A 20,005-nucleotide genomic window follows, 5' to 3' on the forward strand; every position below is an offset into this window, starting at 1 on the left:
CTTGGATGAGTCGTCGCTGCGCTCTTGGGGTAATTTTGGTCGGCCGGCCACTCCTGGGAAGGTTCACCACTGTTCCATGCTTTCGCCATTTGTGGATAATGGCTTTCACTGTGGTTCGCTGGAGTCCCAAAGCTTTAGAAATGGCTTTATAACCTTTTCCAGACTGATAGATCTGATAATTACTTTCTTTCTCATTTGTTCCTGAATTTCTTTAGATCTCGGCATGATGTCTAGCTTTTGAGGATCATTTGGTCTACTTCACTTTGTCAGGCAGGTCCTATTTAAGTGATTTCTTGATTGAGAACAGGTGTGGCAGTAATCAGGCCTGGGTGTGGCTAGAGAAATTGAACTCAGGTTTGATAAACCACAGTTAAGTTATGTTTTAGCAGGGGGGGCAATCACTTTTTCACACAGGGCCATGTACGTTTGGATTTTTTTTCTCCCTTAATAATAAAAACCTTCATTTAAAAACTGCATTTTGTGTTTACTTGTGTTGTCTTTGACTAATATTTAAATTTGTTTGATGATCTGAAACATTTAAGTGTGACAAACGTGCAAAAAAATAAGAAATCAGGAAGGGGGCAAACACTTTTTCACACCACTGTAGACTTTCAGCTTGCTTTTCAGAGAGCCAAAAGCCCCTCTTCCAGTCGGCCAGCCTGTCCAGACGTGTGCCTGTCGTTCAGCTCGGTGCGAGACAGACAGTTGCGTGTCTTTTTTCCTTGCTTCACAGCACGTCTTACGTGTCAGCTGCGGAGCCATTCATTTTTTAGTCAACATGACTTCACACGCACAAATGGCTTTGTGTGATCTGCGGTGACAGCAGAGGGACATGGGAAATAATAGAGGCCATTACAGTGTTTACAGATGTGTGAATCCGATCCTCTTCTTCTGCATAATAATGTGTGAATCACAGAGTCTGGGCTTTGTGGACGTACTCGTGACCCCAGGACAATAGAGGTTGCAATATCTGTCAGCACTATCAGGTGACTGGAAGGCTGGGAAGATTGATCAAAATGTGTCTGGACAGCATGGTAGGTCCACATAGAACAAAAAACGTGTGACAAGGACGCTAATTACCTCAGTGGATCCACATGGGTATGGATTATCTGTCTGTTTTTGTAGTTGCCCAGAAATTTCAGTGCGGCTCTTTCTCCCACCAATTTTTAAATAGCCCACAACACTAATGCCTGTCCAATCAGAGAGAGAATCTGGTTATAGCAGAAAGTATGTCAACAATTTTATTGTGAAATGAGCTCCTGCCAGATCAATCATCGAGAAGCATAAGCAATGTTATGGTTTAAGCAGTTCAATATAAAATAATTTGAGGTTTGCTGATGTATTGATGTAGTTATTTCAGAGTGCGTGTTGTGCTAACAGAAATTCTCCAAAAAAACATTTCCATCATTTTTCTTCATTTAAATAGTGTCCAAAACCATTAGTAAGATTTCAAATAAAACAGAGGTGAATGGGTTTTCTGTATTGCAAGCAAAACTACATTGTGTTCATTTTACATTCACGGAGAAACTCTCATCGCTTCTCCTGGGTGAAGTATAGCAGGAATTGTGTGGCAGAATATTTATCACACATCAGCTGAGAGGGGAGGGAAGAAACTACTGGACCAATTAAACAGGAGACTACTAGCTTCAGGAAACCAGGCAGGGAATTTCTCTGGGACACTGGGGTAGCCCTCCTCTTTGTGAAAAGTGCCACTGGATCTGATAATTACAGGACAGGACTTTGATCAAACCTCTCATTCGAAAGATGGTGAACAGTTTCTGCGCTGTTTCAACCGGAAATAAAAAGAACACTGTTTGCATAGATCATTGGGAAGGTTGGAATATGTTGTGAAATGCATATATAGGGTGGCAATGGTCCTGAATGGTTTCACAAGAACAATACACCCATGAATTGAATTTGCTTATTAATACCCCAAATGTATAAGATAAAGCTTTGAATGATGTTGGAAAACACAGCATGCAAAGTTTCATTATTTATTGCTACTGAAACTATTTTTACGGAGGGTGTTATAGGCTTGATTAACTCTCAATTAGGTTTTTATTAGGTCTCTTCTCTAAGCCTTGCACGTATCCATTTGAACCTTGTGAAATTGAACAATAACACTCACATATAAATGCAATTATTTGTATGCACTGTTGATATATTGACTTTGTAAAGTGTTTATAGGTCTGTCAATCTCTTCAGAGGGTGCTTTGTTCTCATGCTGAAGATCAGCAGAAAAATAACTCAATTCATTTGGTGTTTAACTCTAGCTGGCTATCTCTTAGCCCCTCTCCTTTCTCCTCACACCTTACACAATTGGGAATTAGTGAGAATGAGAGGCATAATGAAAGAAATGGTACACATGGAGGATTGTGTCTATGTTCTGCCTATAGCTGGAAAAAAAAACAAGAATTGCCTTGCAGTGCCACTGGGAATAGACAGTGCCAGTAAACACAATGGCTAATTTCATAGGACCAGTGGAAGAAAACTGCTCAGTGAAAGGTTTATATGAAGGTCATGGTCAATCCATTGCCCCATGTGCATGCGTCCATGTACACAATTCATAATTACATCTTCAGGTCTTGTCTTGTCTTCAGTTATTACCCGTCCATTTGGCAACTTCGATGATCTGAGGTGCTGAGGTGAGATCAAGTTGTTGGTTCTAATCCATGTCAAGCAAGTGATGAATGTATGTACAGCAATGTGCCATATGTGTACGGTTGGGGTATGTTTATGTAGCAACGGTGATGGCAAAGAAAGAACGGCTTTAAGGATAACTATTTAAAGTTCCAGACTGTTGGCACGTCTGATTTACAGGGATGGCAGAGGAAAGTTCCCTCTGGGTGAACTGTTTTGAGCCAGATTTGTCACGTTCCGTGCCCTTTCTTTGTCTCCACATTTTATGTATGTTTCATGTCTTCTCTCTATCCTGGTTATGAGTCTCTGCCCCCCACACCATGTATGTATTTCCTCTCTGTTAATCGTCTCACCTGCTTCCCGTTGCCTCTTCGTTCGTGTGGCTTATAAGCCTGCTTGTTTCAGTCCTCTGTGCTCATTTCTTTTCCTGATTTTATACCTGTAGTTCTAGCTGCTGTTTCCCTGCCCTGGTTACCTGCCTGTTCTTTTGCCCTGTTTGTTTTTTTTGTTTCCTGTCCTGCCATCTGCCTGCTCCTCTGCCCCACCCCGGATCCAACCCTCGCTCACTCTGGAACTCCTTCTCTGCCCCCAACCATCCTCCGGCACCCTTCTTTGCCCGACTCCTGTCCCAGATTCTTTACTCAGACTTTACTCAGTCAACCTGCATGAAAGCCTGCCGTTTCACTTTATCCCTGAGTCTGCTATTGGTCCGCGACCCTGACACAGATCAATCAGGCAATACTACTTGTCACCTTGCTGCCAACTCCATTGTAACATTCCACTACAATAAAGAAACCGAGGCATCCAATATTTCTAGCAGTCCAGTCATTAGCGATATTGCTTAAAGTATAGCCCTAAGTATGTTGAGAATCAAGGTTGCCTCAGAAATTGACTTTTTGGATAATAATGGCCATGTCTTTCCTAATGAGGTGTGTTCAGGGTGACATCTGTGAGAGTAAAGTAAATGTCCACTGGATTGTGGGTATCTGAGCACAAATATTCAATATTCCCGCTGTGTTAATCTGTTTTAAAAAACCCCATCAAATTACAGACATTGTGTTTGCATTTTATTATTATTATTATTATTATTATTATTATTATTATTATTATTATTATTATTATTATCCAACCAAAGTGATGCATGGGAACACCAGTCGTGAAATGAATCCGCCCATCTGTGCTTAGAGTGCCATCTAGTGACTCATCTGAGTTTGGAGTACAAGAGTGTGAATAAAATACACCTTGCCATTAAAATAATGATGGCACACGCATGCACACACAACAATAACACCATACAGTGTCCAATTATATATTACTGGGGTTCATTCTTACATGCTAAGCTATTAAATGTATTTATTTAATGTATTTATTTAATTTATTGATGTACTTATTTTATTTACTGATTTAATTTTCTCACCGCATGGTTCTGCTGTCCTCTGGTGGCTTTAATATGTAACTTGTGTGATGATAATTTGGGATATATGCATTGCTAAAAATATGTTCCATCAAGCTATGCAGCGATATAAGACATTTGTATTGGGCCTAAAATGTCAATTGTTCAATAGTCCAAAGAGTTTGACCTCTTGTCCAAATGAATTAGAGACCTGGGCTGGATTAGATTTCCATTGCTTGCCTGCAGTCACAAAACTGCAATTTTCAGTTTAGCCATTTGGCAGAGTCTTTCATAGAAAGTGATATTTAAAACCAGCTATAAGTGCTAGTAGGTTAATTACGCCATCTACTGTATGTACTCTATGAGCTGTGTCAGCATCACTTGATGCAGAGATAGTGCCAGGGTCTGAGCATACAGATCCTTATTGCTGATGGCATCCTGCTTTATACCTGTGAACCACTGATTGAAGTATCAAACTAGCATTACTTTATTTCCATTCCAAACAAAGAATGCTAAAAGTCAAGGTGCTCAAGGAACTACATGGTGTCACACCGGCCATGTTTGTTCGACATGAAGCATGAGAACATCCATTGAATGTCTATTATATACAGTGACCTCCATAAGTCTTGGGACAAAGACATATTTTCTCTCGATTTGGCATGCTGCTCAAGCCACCCAGCTCCTAGTCCAGGCGCTCGTCATTTCCCGCCTGGATTACTGCAACTCCCTTCTAGCCGGTCTCCCAGCGTGCGCCATCAAGCCCCTCCAGCTGGTCCAGAATGCTGCAGCCCGCTTGATCACCAGTCAGCCCAGGTCGGCTCATGTCACCCCGCTTCTCATTGGCCTCCACTGGCTTCCTATTGCCGCACGCATCCGATTCAAGGCCCTAGTGTTGGCATTTCAGGCTGCTAAGGGGACTGCCCCACATTACATACAATCCCTGATCACTCCCTACTCCCCAGCTAGACCACTCCGGTCTGCCAGCTCTGGTCGCCTTACGGTTCCCTCTCTACGGGCACCTGGTGGTCGAGCTGCACGTTCACGCCTGTTTTCCGTTCTGGTTCCTCAGTGGTGGAATGACTTGCCTACCACTGTCAGGACAGCAGAATCCCTCCCCCTATTTCGACGCAGACTCAAAACACACCACTTCAAACTCTACCTTAGTCCTCCCTCCTGATTTACCCCGCCCCCCCCCTTCTGATACCCCTATCCCTGTCTAACCCCCCCCCAAAAAAAAAAAAAAAAAAATTGCACTTATGATGACGACTATATGTTTAGAACAGCAGTCCAGGTGTATTTTCCTAGTTCTGGATGTGATGCTTTGACTTGTGGTAGAACCTATGCACTTGTAAATCGCTTTGGATTAAAAGCGTCTGCCAAATGCCTAAAATGTAAATGTAAATGTAATACATGAGGACAACGATGGACAGTGTGGAAAAATATGATTACTTAATTGAGAATAAGTTAATTAAAACTAATGAATGATTCCAGAACATTACAATAGGCTAGCATGTGCTTTATTGTATGCTGACATGTTGCATTGAGGTTGGCTTTAAAGATTACAAAAGTTGCAGCTTCCATGATTTTTTTAAAGGGGAGTATGGGACAGCCACAGAGAATACAGAGAGTACTTTTGTTGCCAATGAAATTACGAACGTTGCATGTAAGACAGATGCTAGTATTAGACAATGAGTGGTTGTGGGAGGAATTGTACATAGTAAATTAGTGTAGTTGAGCAGCATAAATGTTTGCCATTATGAGAAGCTAGTGTAAATTGTCAAAGTAAGGGTTATGTGTTCTCAGGATCTTGTGTGAGTTAGAATCCTGGCTGCTGAGTTTTGGTTATGCTTGTTCAGTTTGGTGTTGGGAAATTGCAGAAATTGAGTGGGCATGTCACAGAAACATGCACAGTAATTGTCATTCAACAGTGTTAGATAAAGGTCAGTGAACAATGTTTTAGAATAATATTTTTTGGCCGGTGTGAACAGTATGCAGAGCCGAGTATTTACATATGGAGTCAAATAAATTAGGGCCGGGATTATGGATTAAATATATCCTGCGTTTTTACGGGCATTGCATATTAACACAGGTAATTCCAATGTTTATTTTTTTTTATTCCAGAAATTGTCTGCAATGGTCAACAGTAACACCAGGGGGTGCAAGGAAGTGCAATGTCCTTGTCAGCTGTTTTGAAAGTTCAGTCTGTTTAACCCCCAAGCGACCAAAATATTTTGCACACTAATGACCAATGGGGTCAAACTCATGAAAAATAAGCCCCAATCAAATCATTGTCATTAAACATATGAAAGACATTTAATTTTCTTAAAAACAAAAGTATATTGATATTATTATAGTTACAGCACATTTAGCAATCATTAATGTCACCCACATTGGCTTTACATTGGGGAATAGGGGGAATAGCAAGCCATAACACATGTAACTCATGTGTGGTCAATATATGATTAATTGCATATATCCTATTTTTTTATGTGATGGCGTAGAAACCAGAAAAAATGATAAATATTTATTGACGACACGTTGCTTGACAAAGTCAAGAACTTTTGGAAGGATCAAATATATATTACCATGAAGAAAAAAGTATAAAAGTATATGTCTAGAGTCAGATACAGTACAGTAGTAAATTTGGGCCAACCTGGCCAAAAAGCCTTTTCATTCAAGTGAACAGAAGCACACCTGACCTCTAAATGGTACAATGTTAAACATGACACATTTCTTCAAATTTTAAAGCAAGATTCAAAAACATTTTACAGTTTCAATATAATAACAAAAAGGAAAAAGGCCCTGTGCAAAAGTTTGGGAGCCCTGACAGTTAATACTTTGTAACTCCTCCTCGGAAAACTGTAACAGCTTGTAAATGCTTCCTATAGCTAGCTAAGAGTCTTTTAATTCTTGTTTTTGGAATTAATAATAAAAAAAAAAATTTCCCCATTCTTCCTGGCAGAACACCTCTAGCTCAAAAATATTATTTGGCATCCTTGAATGTATGGCATTTGAGGTCTCTCCACAGATTTTCAATAATATTCAAGTCTGGGGAGTGTGGTTGCCTTCATTCGTCATTCCTGGAGGTACTTCATGGTTGATTTTGAGGAATCATTGTCTTGCTGGAATACCTAACCTCTCTTCAACTTCAATGACTGACCTTTGAACATTAGCCTCTAGAATTTCTTGATATTTGGTGGAATTATCTCCAAACATCGTCTTTAGTGGGGCCAAAAAGTTAAATTTTGGTTCTGTCAGTCCAAAGCACATTGTTTCAAAAGGCTTTAGGCTTCTCAGTATTTTCTTTTGCATACTTCACATGCTTATTTTTGTGTTGAGGTTGTTCTTTCTGGCAACTCTGCAATGTAGGTCTTTGTTGTTTAAAGTATGGTTTATTGTTGTCCTGTGAACAGGTAGATACTTGTTTGATACTCTTTTGCAGTGATGTGTGGCCATTCTATCTGAAATATTTCTTGGTCTTCCAGACCTTGCCTTGACTTCAGCCATTCCATTTATCGTCCATTTTCTAATAATATTTCTTGTTGTTAACACCAGAACGAACAGCCACTGCAGTTGGATACTTTAGAAGGCATGGAGTTACTTTAGAATAAAAACTTCAGCCCTGGAATTATACTCACCTGACTCATTCAAGCCCTAAAGAGTACATCACCTGGGTCTTTTTTTTTTATTAAAAAGCAACAGGCTAAGATACAATGAACCTTGCTGTGGCAGTTCAGTTGGTTGCAGTCACACACTGAGGACCGGGGTTCAATTCCTGGTCCTGCCGAAGGCTGAGTTTGGCTGGCTCACGTGGGGTGGCATAATTGGCTCGCTGCTCAGAGGGAGGGGAGAGGACTCAGCGGGGGGTGGCTCGCTGCATACAGTCACGGGAGTCACAGCCGCAGTAGGAGACGATGCGGCTCCGGATCGTTAGATCCATGTGCCCTGCCGGGGAAATGCTCGTATGTATGTGGTGCATCGTAGATAAAATGGGTAATTGGGAAAGATAGAATATAATTGGGAGAAAAGGAGAATAATCAGTAAATGTAAAATGTTCAGAAAGGCCTCATGTTTAACATTTGGAGTTCAGGTCTGCTTTTGATCACATACAGATTGTAACAGACATTTAAACCAGGGGTGCCCAAATTTTTTGCACCCCACGGTATTACCCCAGTTGGTCGCTTGTGGGTTAATAGGCTAGTGGTCATTTTTAGCAAATGATTTCATGACTGTTAACAGAAACAACAAACAATCATATCTACACTATGTCTCATAAATCATTACATAAATATAAAATGTAATGAAAAACGTTTTTATTTCATTTTTAATGTTGAAATATTAGTACTGATAATGCGGCCATCATTTCAGTCTCACTTATCTACTTCCACTGAAAAAATCATATCCAGGAAAATCATAACTGTGCCTGTGTTATGCATACCATAGGCTACACAATCATATAATGGCACAAATTATACACATTATTATTAATTATGGCACCATGATATATATATATATATATATATAAAAATATTGTTTTTTAAGGCCAAGTGGCATTGGGTAGCAAGAGCTCAATGACATCGGCACACTCTTGTGTTTTCCCAATATGATAAAAAATTGAATGATTACGCCATGTGTATGGTGAAATTAATGTAATTATTTTCCATTTCCATCTTTGGAGTTGGAGTATCTTTGGAGTTTGGATTTTCTCAAAACCTGATTTTGGACGATATTACAGGACTCATTTTTCTCAGTGCAAAGTAATCCTATCATCATGACAGTTAGCAAACCTTTACTCCGGAGTGTTTCGAGCCAATTATTTTCTTGTTATAAGAGGCAGGTACAGCACTAAAAATCTCATTGTTAGATCCTGAAATTTCACAACCTTCAAAAGAACATGTCTTATTTAGAATCTTAAAGAATTATAATTTATATTATAAATTATAATCTTACTTCAGATTATAGATTGCAAAAAAAATGTTCAAATTTGTCATTTCTGCCATCTTGAATAATGTGTGCAAATGAGCTAATTTAAATATTTTGTCTTTATTTAAGTCCATACCTCATGATAATTGTGGTATGTACCTCTGAAATGATCGGAAAGACCAAAGACGTGTTTTCAGTGGAACTTAAATGTTCTTCTCAGCAAATAAAAAATGTCCTATTTGATTCAGACAGAGTGACTAACTTGGCCACTGGCCAGTCAAGAATATTTCCATTTTAGGCTTTGAAAAACTCCTCTGTTGCTTTAGCAGTATGATTGTGATCACTGTCTTGCTGTAGGATGAAGTCCCGTCCAAACAGGAGCCATTGGATTGAACAAAAACAGATAAGATCACCAATGATGACAAGTGAGCCAGTCCCTGTTACATAACCTATACATACATGTACCCAAACCATAACACCCCACCACCATTTTTCACAGATAAGGTGGTATGCTTTGAATCTTGGGCAGTTTATATCGGTCTAGTCTGTCCACAAGACCAAACTGTAACCTGGCCATCCTGTTTTTGCAGCTAAGCAGTGGTTTGCATCTTGCAGTGTAGTTCTGTTTGTGAAGCCTTCTGCAGACACTATTAACAATAAAACATTTATAGAGCACAGTGCTATTCAACGTGCTTTACAGAAAATGTGACAGAAGTAAAAACAGAAAATAGAATATATATAAAATAACATTTTATTTTAACTACGGCAAAAGGTGTACATTGTTTGTATGAAAATGAAACATAGCAAAGCTTAATGCACAAATCCAAAGCAAATAAGACAAAACCCATGATTTTATTTTACATTTATTGTTCAGTAAACATGTACAGGCATAACAAATAAGTTAATTACATTATGCACAGTTCATAAAATACAATTTCCATGCCTGCTGGTTGTGAAACATATTTGTATGATCTTTATGTTCTTGGCACAATGTGAACAAAAGAATAAATAAATTGTAAAACTCATAATGCATTTATATGATAGGAACTATGAGAATCCATTTTCATCATTTAAAAAAAAAAAGAACTGTGAATGCATACACGCATAAATGATGATGGCCTACATTCTGACAAAGTCATTCACAAATACAAATTTGTACAAGAGTATATGGTATGAAGTTCATTCTAAGCTAAAATGAATGCAAATAGCACGGATTTTTGTTATAAACATTTCCAAACTTGTACAATCTTTGTGTACAGTACCAAATCTATACTATACAAAAATAATATCCTTTGAAGCTTCAAAGCTAAGGAATGCTCCAAATGTTAAGGTCCAACTCTCTTCAACTCTCTACGAATGTGTTCCTTCATATAACACAAGGGGGAGACAAAAAGGCACAATAATAATAATAATAATAATAATAATAATAATAATAATAATAATAATAATAATAATAATAATTTGACGGCAACTTTTATGTTTAGATATTTCCATAAATAATTCCCAATTATTGAAAAATAATATATTTGAAGTGGAAAGTGCTAAATGGAGAACTTTCCATAGCAACACGAAATGTTCCTCCCACCGTTATGTAAATTCAAGCAGGTCTACATTCGAGCATTTTCTTGAAAGCCTTCCTGAAACTGTCATCCAGGAATGCGTACAAGAAAGGGTTTAGACACGAGTTGGCATAGCTTAAACTGGTAATAAAATAGGAAATTCCGATCAATAAAGGTGTCGTCCTCAGGTCCGTGGTGAGGGCGACGATAGTGCTCAGGTGGAAAGGGGTCCAACAGAAGAGGCACACTGCCAGCACAATAAACACCATAACTGTCACCTTTTTCTTCGCTTTATCTAGAGCTTTGGCGTTGGAGTTCAATCGCATGTTTCTCAGTTTGTAAAGCATCATAGTGTAAAGAATGCAGATTGTGGAAACAGGGATGGCGAATCCGAGGATTAGTGTATAAATCCGACTGGCTTTAAACCAGAAACTTTCCGGGCTGGGAAAACTCAACACACAACTCTTTCTTTCCATGTCTTCGTGGCTAATATAAACTCCAGCGAAGACGGTGAATGGCATAACGATAAGAATCACCAGCACCCAGACGCATAAGCTAACTATTTTTGCAGCCCTGTACGTGCGATAGGGCATCCTTCTGGACCGCACCGTCGATAGAACTACTAGGTACCGATCGATGCTCATTACAGTGAGGAAGTAGATACTGGAGAAAATATTATAGTGGTCAATGGATAAAATTATTTTGCACAACACCTCGCCGAAGGGCCAGTAATGTAAAAGGTGTTCAGCGATGTTGATGGGCAGAACTAATGTAAATAAGTCATCAGCGATCGCCAAGTTCAAGATAAACATATTAGTGACTGTTTTCATTTTGGGTGCTTTGAGGATTACATAAATTACAGCTGTGTTGCCTGTCAAACCCACAGCGCAAATCACTGAGTATATGACCGGCAGAACGACGTAGAAATCCGGTTGGAGGAGGAACTGAGCCGGGGCCGTACAATTTAAATCGGTCCGGTTGGCAGAGTTGAAGGAATAGAAGTCCATAGAATGGTTGCACATAGAGTTTGTATTTGTCGAGCCGGATATATTTTCCATTGTCTTCTTCCAGTGTTGGGCTACCCCTCGGATTTCTCATCAAATAGTAAAACAATGAAACATGTACATAATCCGAATTATTTTTCTAATACAGAAACTAGTAGCATCGACCGCTTAATCCTATAGCCAGCCATCCTGGGATTTCATGGAAATAAATTGTGTTCTTGCACTTTGCACATCACGTGATCTGAGGACAACAAGATATTAAACACGCTTATTATAGCAAATATTTGTACTTTGTGGTTGCAAACAAACTTTACGTGTATTTAAATGTTTAAATAAAAAGTAGGTTATTCAAATAATGTCACTCCTGTTTACAGAAGAAACACTAACTGAATTCGTTAAAATATATATATATTAAAATTCGTTACAAATATAAAATTACTGTCTAGTATTATACGCTAAATAGCGTTCCCACAAGAACAAAATGAAGAAATAAGAAATTACAGAGTACAGATAATGAATTAAATAAGGTAAACGTGTTCTTACCGCATATGGAAGGCTTGCCACTTGTCTCTGCCTTCGTCTGACGGTGAACACCACGAGCCGTCCGTTTCCCAACTAGTTAAAGAAGGGAGTGCGGATGGGTGACGTCACTGACCCAGTGAGGCTTTCTGCAAGGTTCCTTCTCGAATGCCATAAAGTAATGCGATTTCGTTTCACTATGAACAGTGTTCAGGATAATACTGATATGTGGATGTGTACAAGTGAACGTAAATGTAATTCTGTTCTAGCAGTCATTAAGACTTAGTGACACTGTACTTTGATACTTATATTTAGGCCTACATGTATTACACATTCATGTGTAGCGGAGTGATGGCAAGAGCAAAGTGTGGAGGGGAAAGGAAACTACCCAAGATCCAAAGCACCACCACTCATCTGTTAAACATGATATTGTGGTTATGGGCATGTATGACTGCCACAGATACTGGCTCACTTCATTGAGGATGGAAGTGCAACAGTAATAGCTGCGGAAGAGTGAATTCTGAAAAGTGCAGAGGCATCTTGTCTGCTCAATTTAAACAAAATGCCTCATTGGATAATACTTAATCCTACAGCATGTCAATGATTCCAAACACATTGTTATTTATTTATTTATTTATTTATTTATTTATTGATTTATGTATTATTTCACAGGATTACAGACAACTCAGACAATCTGTTTTTCAGTGGGGTCCTGCTTGCATAGTGAAGAACAGGAATATGTGAATTAGGAAAGGAAGAAAACGAAAAGAGAGAAGTAATAGCTAAATAAATCAAATTAAAAGAGGGAACAAGAGAAATAAAGATGAGTAAATATGGGGGAAACGTAGAAAAGGATTAAGTAATACAGAGAAAAAAAGAAAAAAATATGAATAAAAGGGATTGATTGAGGAATGTCATGGTTACATGATTTGCTAGGCAAGCGGTGTGACTATGTTAACAGAAAAGTATTATAAAGTATTGAAAGTATTTATAGATTTTCTGAGGGGTAATGTGAGTAAGCCAAAGCCACGGTTCCTAATATAGAGCCTTGTGGAACACCAAGGGAGCAGAGGGATGAGTTTTAATGAGTTGTTGCTATTCTTACAGTCTGAGATTTTGGAGGTATGATTAAATAAAAGTGGTAGCAACAGGTGATAACTTACACAGAAGTACGTGGTTCACAGCATCAAATCCTGAACGAATATGGCTCCAGGCATTTCACCATTGTCAAATCGCAACTAGAGGTAATTTAGAAGATGTTGACTTTCAAGCTAGTAAAGTTTTTTGTAAGCACCTTGGAAAGAACAGATAAAATGCTAATGCATTTATAATTAGATGCCAAATGTGCATCACTGTCATCACTGCCCACACCAGCTTGGACTGCCCATCTAAATCTCAACACAAATGCTCAGGATGTCAAATGTACGTCACTTCATCATGCATCACACTTGATAAAAGAGTCGGCTAAATGCCTTTAATGTAACATAATGTAATGTAAATGCATTGCTTGTCAAGCAAGGCTATGTCATATTAGCCATTTTTATGTACCAAGGCACATCTGTTCAAGTAACTTTTACAGGTAGAGCAAATTACCTTTGGGACACATGAGACTGGAATACAAGACCAGTAAGTATATATTGTATTCTGTCTCATATCCTCTTCCCTGCTCCTTGATATTGAAACATTAACATGCAATACATGTTGAATGGCTATTTGTTTTATAGTATAAGAGCATTCCCAACATTTTGAGTAGGAAGCACCCTCAACCATTTTTCTTGTGATAAGTTGCATTTAATGTGACATAATGATACATTTAACAATGAATATAGTATATACTTGTAGTCATACAAATGTGCCATATGGCGTTTTGTTATTCCCTGTGAAATAAAAATATCTATCACAAATGCACATGGGCAAGCACACACACACACACACACACAAACACACACATAAAAATAGGAATGGAAGTGTATCACTGAACCAGCAATGACATTTAACTGATTTAATATTTTCCATCTGAAGGTATATACACAAGAATCATCATATTGCAGAGGTTAAACTGTTGAACTAAACAATGAAAGAAAACTAGTGAACAGACAGTGATTGTAGGGGATCATACAGAAATGAATTTCAGCTGAGACCTATTTGTGAGTTCAGATCCCCACATGCAGGAACCCCCATCATCTAAATCAAAATCACAATATGTTTTATATTTAGCAGCAATTTGCATATTCAAATAAACAAAAGCAGAAGGATCTAACGAGAAGCTTGTTTTGAGATTTAATGGGAGAGAAAAAAAAAAACTTTTCACCAACAAAATGACTATAGTTGAAATTTCATGTATTTCCCCTGATTTCTCCGGTCCAATTTTTGCAAGAGCAAATGAGTGGCCACATAGCACAGCCTTATCTAAATGAATATGAAGAGCAGTATGTAGTTACTGAGGGGTATGCAATTACGAATGTTGTAATTGACCACTGCAAGGTAAGCAAAGGCAAGAATTAAGTTAAATTAAGCAGTGATATCCGATCTTCCGACAGGTTGTAGGTAGTTTCAGAGAGGCAATCTACAAGATGAATACTCTAATCAAAAACTGATTATTGTTTAAAAACCTGCCGGAAAAAAAATGGTGTGATATATATGCTGTTGTGAGAGAGCGAGAGAGATAATAATCTGTGTATGTGATCAACTGAATTTTCAAACTGTATTAGAAATACATAACTGTATGACCAGGGATATATTCAGATTATGTGACGTCAGTGTCACAGCGGTTTTTGCTGTACGATCATTAGTGAGGTTTATAATCTTTTTATCTGATTAATTTAAAGGTTATTTATAGTAGGGCATATGCTAAGTAACTCTAAATATTTAAAACAAAAACATCCCAGAAAGAAAATAATGATTACATTTTCTCTCAAGGCTATAACAGATCAAAACCGAATATATAAATAGATGGTATTTAACTGAATATTTGTGAGATAATTGGTTAACATTTAATTGATTTACAGTTCCTTCCAAAATTATCCAAGATTAAAGGCAAAGGCAAAACAAGTGAAACCGTATAGGTCATGAAGTTCAGTATGCTACATATACAATGAACTTCAATATAGCCTACATACACATGCATTTACAGTATGTATTATATAATTCCAATGACGTTTGCCTTCAGATGGTTGGTTTGGTTTATTGTGCTCAGTAAGGGCTGCCTTTGTGCCACCCTTCCAAAGTATTTGCACTGCCATTTTATGGTTGGTTTTGAGACTTGGTGATCCTAAGATGTAACCTCTCTCTACAATTCTTGGGTCTGAGATACATGGATACCCATTACTAGAATTATGATGGTCAATACCCATCTGTCTTTTTGGAAGTTATTTGCCTTTTCCCATGCTGAACGATGACCAAGTGATTTTACATGCTTATTACCTCATGTTTATACTCTAGTGAAATAGGAAGTGATGGAATGACATAACATAGTTCAGTTAGACTGAGATTAACTAAATTAAGCAAAATTGTATTGACAATGGCTAACCTGGTCTGTGGCAGGACCAGGTTTCAGGCTAATACAGTCAGGTCCATAAATATTTGGACATCGACACAATTCTCCTCTTTTTGGCTCTATACACCACCACAATGGATTTGAAATGAAACGAACAAGATATGCTTTAACTGCAGACTTCCAGCTTTAATTTGAGGGTATTTACATCCAAATCAGGTGAACGGTGTAGGAAGTAGAACAGTTTCTATATGTGCCACCCACTTTTTAAGGGACCAAAAGTAATGGGACAATTGGCTGCTCAGCTGTTCCATGGCCAGGTGTGTGTTATTCCCTAATTATCTCATTTACAAGGAGCAGATAAAAGGTCTAGAGTTAATTAGAGTTAACTAGAGTTAAGTGTGCTATTTGCATTTGGAATCTGTTGCTGTCAACTCTCAATATGAGATCCAAAGAGCTGTCACTATCAGTGAAGCAAGCCATCATTAGGCTGAAAAATCAAAACAAACCCATCAGAGAGATAGCAAAAACATTAGGTGTGGCCAAATCAACTGTTTGGAACATTCTTAAAAAGAAAGAACGCACCGGTGAGCTCAGCAACACCAAAAGACCCAGAAGACCACAGAAAACAACTGTGGTGGATGACAGAAGAATTCTTTCCCTGGTGAAGAAAAACCCCTTCACAACAGTTGGCCAGATCAAGAACACTCTCCAGGAGGTAGGTGTATGTGTGTCAAAGTCAACAATCAAGAGAAGACTTCACCAGAGTGAATACAGAGGGTTCACCACAAGATGTAAACCATTGGTGAGCCTCAAAAACAGGAAGACCAGATTAGAGTTTGACAAACAATATCTAAAAAAGCCTTTACAGTTCTGGAACAACATCCTATGGACAGATGAGACAAAGATCAACTTGTACCAGAATGATGGGAAGAGAAGAGTATGGAAAAGAAAAGGAACTGCTCATGATCCAAAACATACCACCTCATCAGTGAAGCATGGTGGTGGTAGTGTCATGGCGTGGGCATGTATGGCTACCAATGGAACTGGTTCCCTTGTATTTATTGATGATGTGACTGCTGACAAAAGCAGCAGGATGAATTCTGAAGTGTTTCGGGAAATATTATCTGCTCATATTCAGCCAAATGCTTCAGAACTCATTGGACTGCGCTTCACAGTGCAGATGGACAATGACCCAAAGCATACTGCGAAAGCAACCAAAGAGTTTTTTAAGGCAAAGAAGTGGAATGTTATGCAATGGCCAAGTCAATCACCTGACCTGAATCCGATTGAACATGCATTTCACTTGCTGAAGACAAAACTGAAGGAACCCAAGAACAAGCAGGAACTGAAGACAGTTGCAGTAGAGGCCTGGCAGAGCATCACCAGGGATGAAACCCAGCGTCTGGTGATGTCTATGCGTTCCAGACTTCAGGCTGTAATTGACTGCAAAGGATTTGCAATCAAGTATTAAAAAGTGAATGTTTGATTTATGATTGTTAGTTTGTCCCATTACTTTTGGTCCCTTAAAAAGTGGGAGGCACATATACAAACTGTTGTAATTCCTACACCGTTCACCTGATTTGGATGTAAATACCCTCAAATTAAAGTCTGCAGTTAAAACACATCTTGTTCGTTTCATTTCAAATCCATTGTGGTGGTGTATAGAGCCAAAAAGATGAGAATTGTGTTGATGTCCCAATATTTATGGACCTGACTATATATCAGGCTTATATGCAACATATAAAAGCACCGCTGTTTTACGAGTCAACTCCTTGCAAAGGGGTTTCTCTCCAAGACATTCCCATAGAATTCAGGAGTGTTAATTGGCTGTGGTTAACCTATGCGAAAGATATAGGCTAGATTCTCAATGGAGAGAATACAGTAGCCAATATAATGCACGTTTCTTGAAGCCTGCGTATAAAAATCTACTTCCATTAATTAGGAAATGGGCTATAATTCTTTAAGAATAACCTTTGGTTTTAGTTTAATAATATTTTACATAGCCTATCTTGTATCAAGTTTAAGTTTTAGGAGGTCAAGAATTCAGTGAAGAGTGTATTTCCACAGCAGAAATAAACTTCATGAGATTGTAGAATTATTCATTAAGAATAGTATCGCCTGAATAAGTTTTTAACTAACAAATTTACACAAGCCTATTAGCAGTTTTTTGCAACCCTTTTCCTTGGTTTTGTTGGCGGAATCGGGGTTACTTTTTGCAATTCGCCTATGAGTATTTAATGTGCTTCATATCTGTTCATAAGCCTGTTGCTATAAGCCTGTGGCCTATGCTGCACTGCTACATCACCACTTTTACAGAAAAACGTTGAGCTCTTGTTTAACAAAGCCTGTGTGCACTTAACAAGTTGGTAACCATCTTCATAATACTGGTGAAGCCCGATTGCGGTTTTGTGAAGCCAGGTTACTCAAATCTTGCAGAAAGACAATGACCCAAAAGACAATTGGAATTAGAAAGTGGAAAATTTTAGACTGGCCAAGTCAATCACCAGACCTTAACTCAATTGAGCATGGATTTGACTTCCTGAAGAGGAGATTAAAGGGAAACCCCCCCCCCCCAAAACAAATGTCAACTGAAAGAGGCTGCAGTAAGAGCCTGGAGAAGCATCACAAAATGATATCAATGGGTCGCAGGCTTGATGTCATTATTGCAAGCAAGGGATAGGCTACCAAATATTAAATGTTATTTATTTTAATTTATGTAACTCTCTGTCCAATACTTTTTATCATGTTCCAAGTAATTTAAAACATCTAGGTGTAAATACTAGGAAATCAAAGCTGAAATTCTGAACTCATCTTTTTATCTCAACCCCAAATGTATTCAGTGTATTGCAAAAATTGCCATGCTTGCAGGAATTGGCCATGCTGTTCCAATACTTTTGGAGGGGACTGTATATAGCATGGTTATTTTATAATATTTTCAAGGTATTTTCCTGGTCCTGCACTGTATGCCTTTAATCTTATAAACAGTCTAATTGCATTGTTCTTGGCTGTTGTGGAATTGAATGCTTAGCATATTCAAACTAAATGCTCAGAACATTTGTGCTTTTTCAAGGTGCATTTTTGCACAAAACATTACTGTTTTTTTCCTGGTGCTTTTTCAACTTCTGTAAATGGGTTTTCTTACATGATAATAAAGCAGAGGCTTCCATTTTGAAAGTTTTCATAAGAAAATGTGTTATGTTCATCCCACTAGGTTTCCTTTTGCATTTTTATGTATAAAATATATAATTTAATTCTCAACATCCAGCAACACACATTAAATTATAAGGCTTATGAATATTTTTGTATCCAACATTCCAAGTCCATAACATCAATATGATATTAGAATCATGGTTTTTTCATCAGTCTGCTTTAAGATGATTTTTTTCTTTAGGTATCCAGACACATCCATTGTATTTTGAGTGAGATGAATCTTAAGATTTCCCCCGGCACATAATAAGAGGTCTGATCTCAATTCGATCTGATAGGTGCCATTTCTTACAGCTGGAAAACAAGAGATCAAACTTGAAGTTCAGCTCTGCTGGCACTGGCATGGAATGCTCAAATTGCAGCAAAGCCAAACTGTGCACTCATTCCTTTGTTTGCTTCAACTTTGCCAACATACACATATTTTGCACACACTAATGACCCCAATCTAAAACTAATCAAAAAGAAGCCCCAATCATTTTATAGTTTTTTTTTATAGTAATCATTTTAATGAAAAACAAAATATATATAACTACAGTATGTTACTGCTATTACAGCACATTTAGTGATACATAATGTTACCCACATTAGCTTTACATAGGGGAATAGTAACCCATAACACATGTAACCTGTGTGTGGTCGATATATAATGTTATTAACATAGCATTGTGATAAATTGCATACACCCTTGTTTTGAATGTGATATGACACTGTGTTCTCTAATATTTATTTGACAACTCAATCAGGGGAGTCAGTGATACTATTCACAAGCTCTGTATTTGCTGCTGCCGAACTGTTCTATAGCCACTGCACGGCAGATGTCCCCTACTTCATGTTGCAGCCCAAAAATGTTAGATTTACACTTTTCCCTCACTCTACTCTATGTGCCGATCGCCTGCTAGCTGCATGTCAAACACATGCATTTCTTGCATTAATAAAAGTATATGTCGGGGGCAGATACAGTATGTTGCTTGAGGGTTAATGTTCTGTATGTTTTTGCAGGGCACTGTCCAGAAGAAGATGAACTGGATTAGCATTTCTCTTGCACACTACAGGACTTGTCAAACAACGTTTGATATTTACAAATGAAAATTGAGATGACCCCCATTCAATCAGGTGGGTTACAATCTGTAGCACTAGGGTTTGGGGGGCCCTACTGGCCTACCAATACCACTTCCAGCAGCATTTATTTTAATTATTATTCATTTCCAAGTACTAACCAAGCCCACATCTGGGCAACAACTAACTTAAAATTTGTTTTGATTTT

General features: G+C 38.2%; 1 protein-coding gene across 1 annotated transcript; it reads right to left on the bottom strand.

The window, feature by feature from the left end:
• Positions 1-9,789: 9,789 nt before the first annotated feature.
• npbwr2b (neuropeptides B/W receptor 2b) lies at positions 9,790-12,099 on the bottom strand. The gene is made up of 2 exons (XM_061258874.1): positions 12,063-12,099; positions 9,790-11,760 (listed from the first exon to the last, which is right to left on the bottom strand). The coding sequence occupies exon 2, from the start codon at positions 11,571-11,573 to the stop codon at positions 10,554-10,556; it is 1,020 nt and encodes a 339-aa protein (XP_061114858.1). The 5' UTR covers positions 11,574-11,760; positions 12,063-12,099; the 3' UTR covers positions 9,790-10,553.
• Positions 12,100-20,005: the final 7,906 nt, after the last annotated feature.

Source organism: Conger conger, chromosome 10, assembly GCF_963514075.1.
Source record: "Conger conger chromosome 10, fConCon1.1, whole genome shotgun sequence".
Taxonomy (NCBI): domain Eukaryota; kingdom Metazoa; phylum Chordata; class Actinopteri; order Anguilliformes; family Congridae; genus Conger; species Conger conger.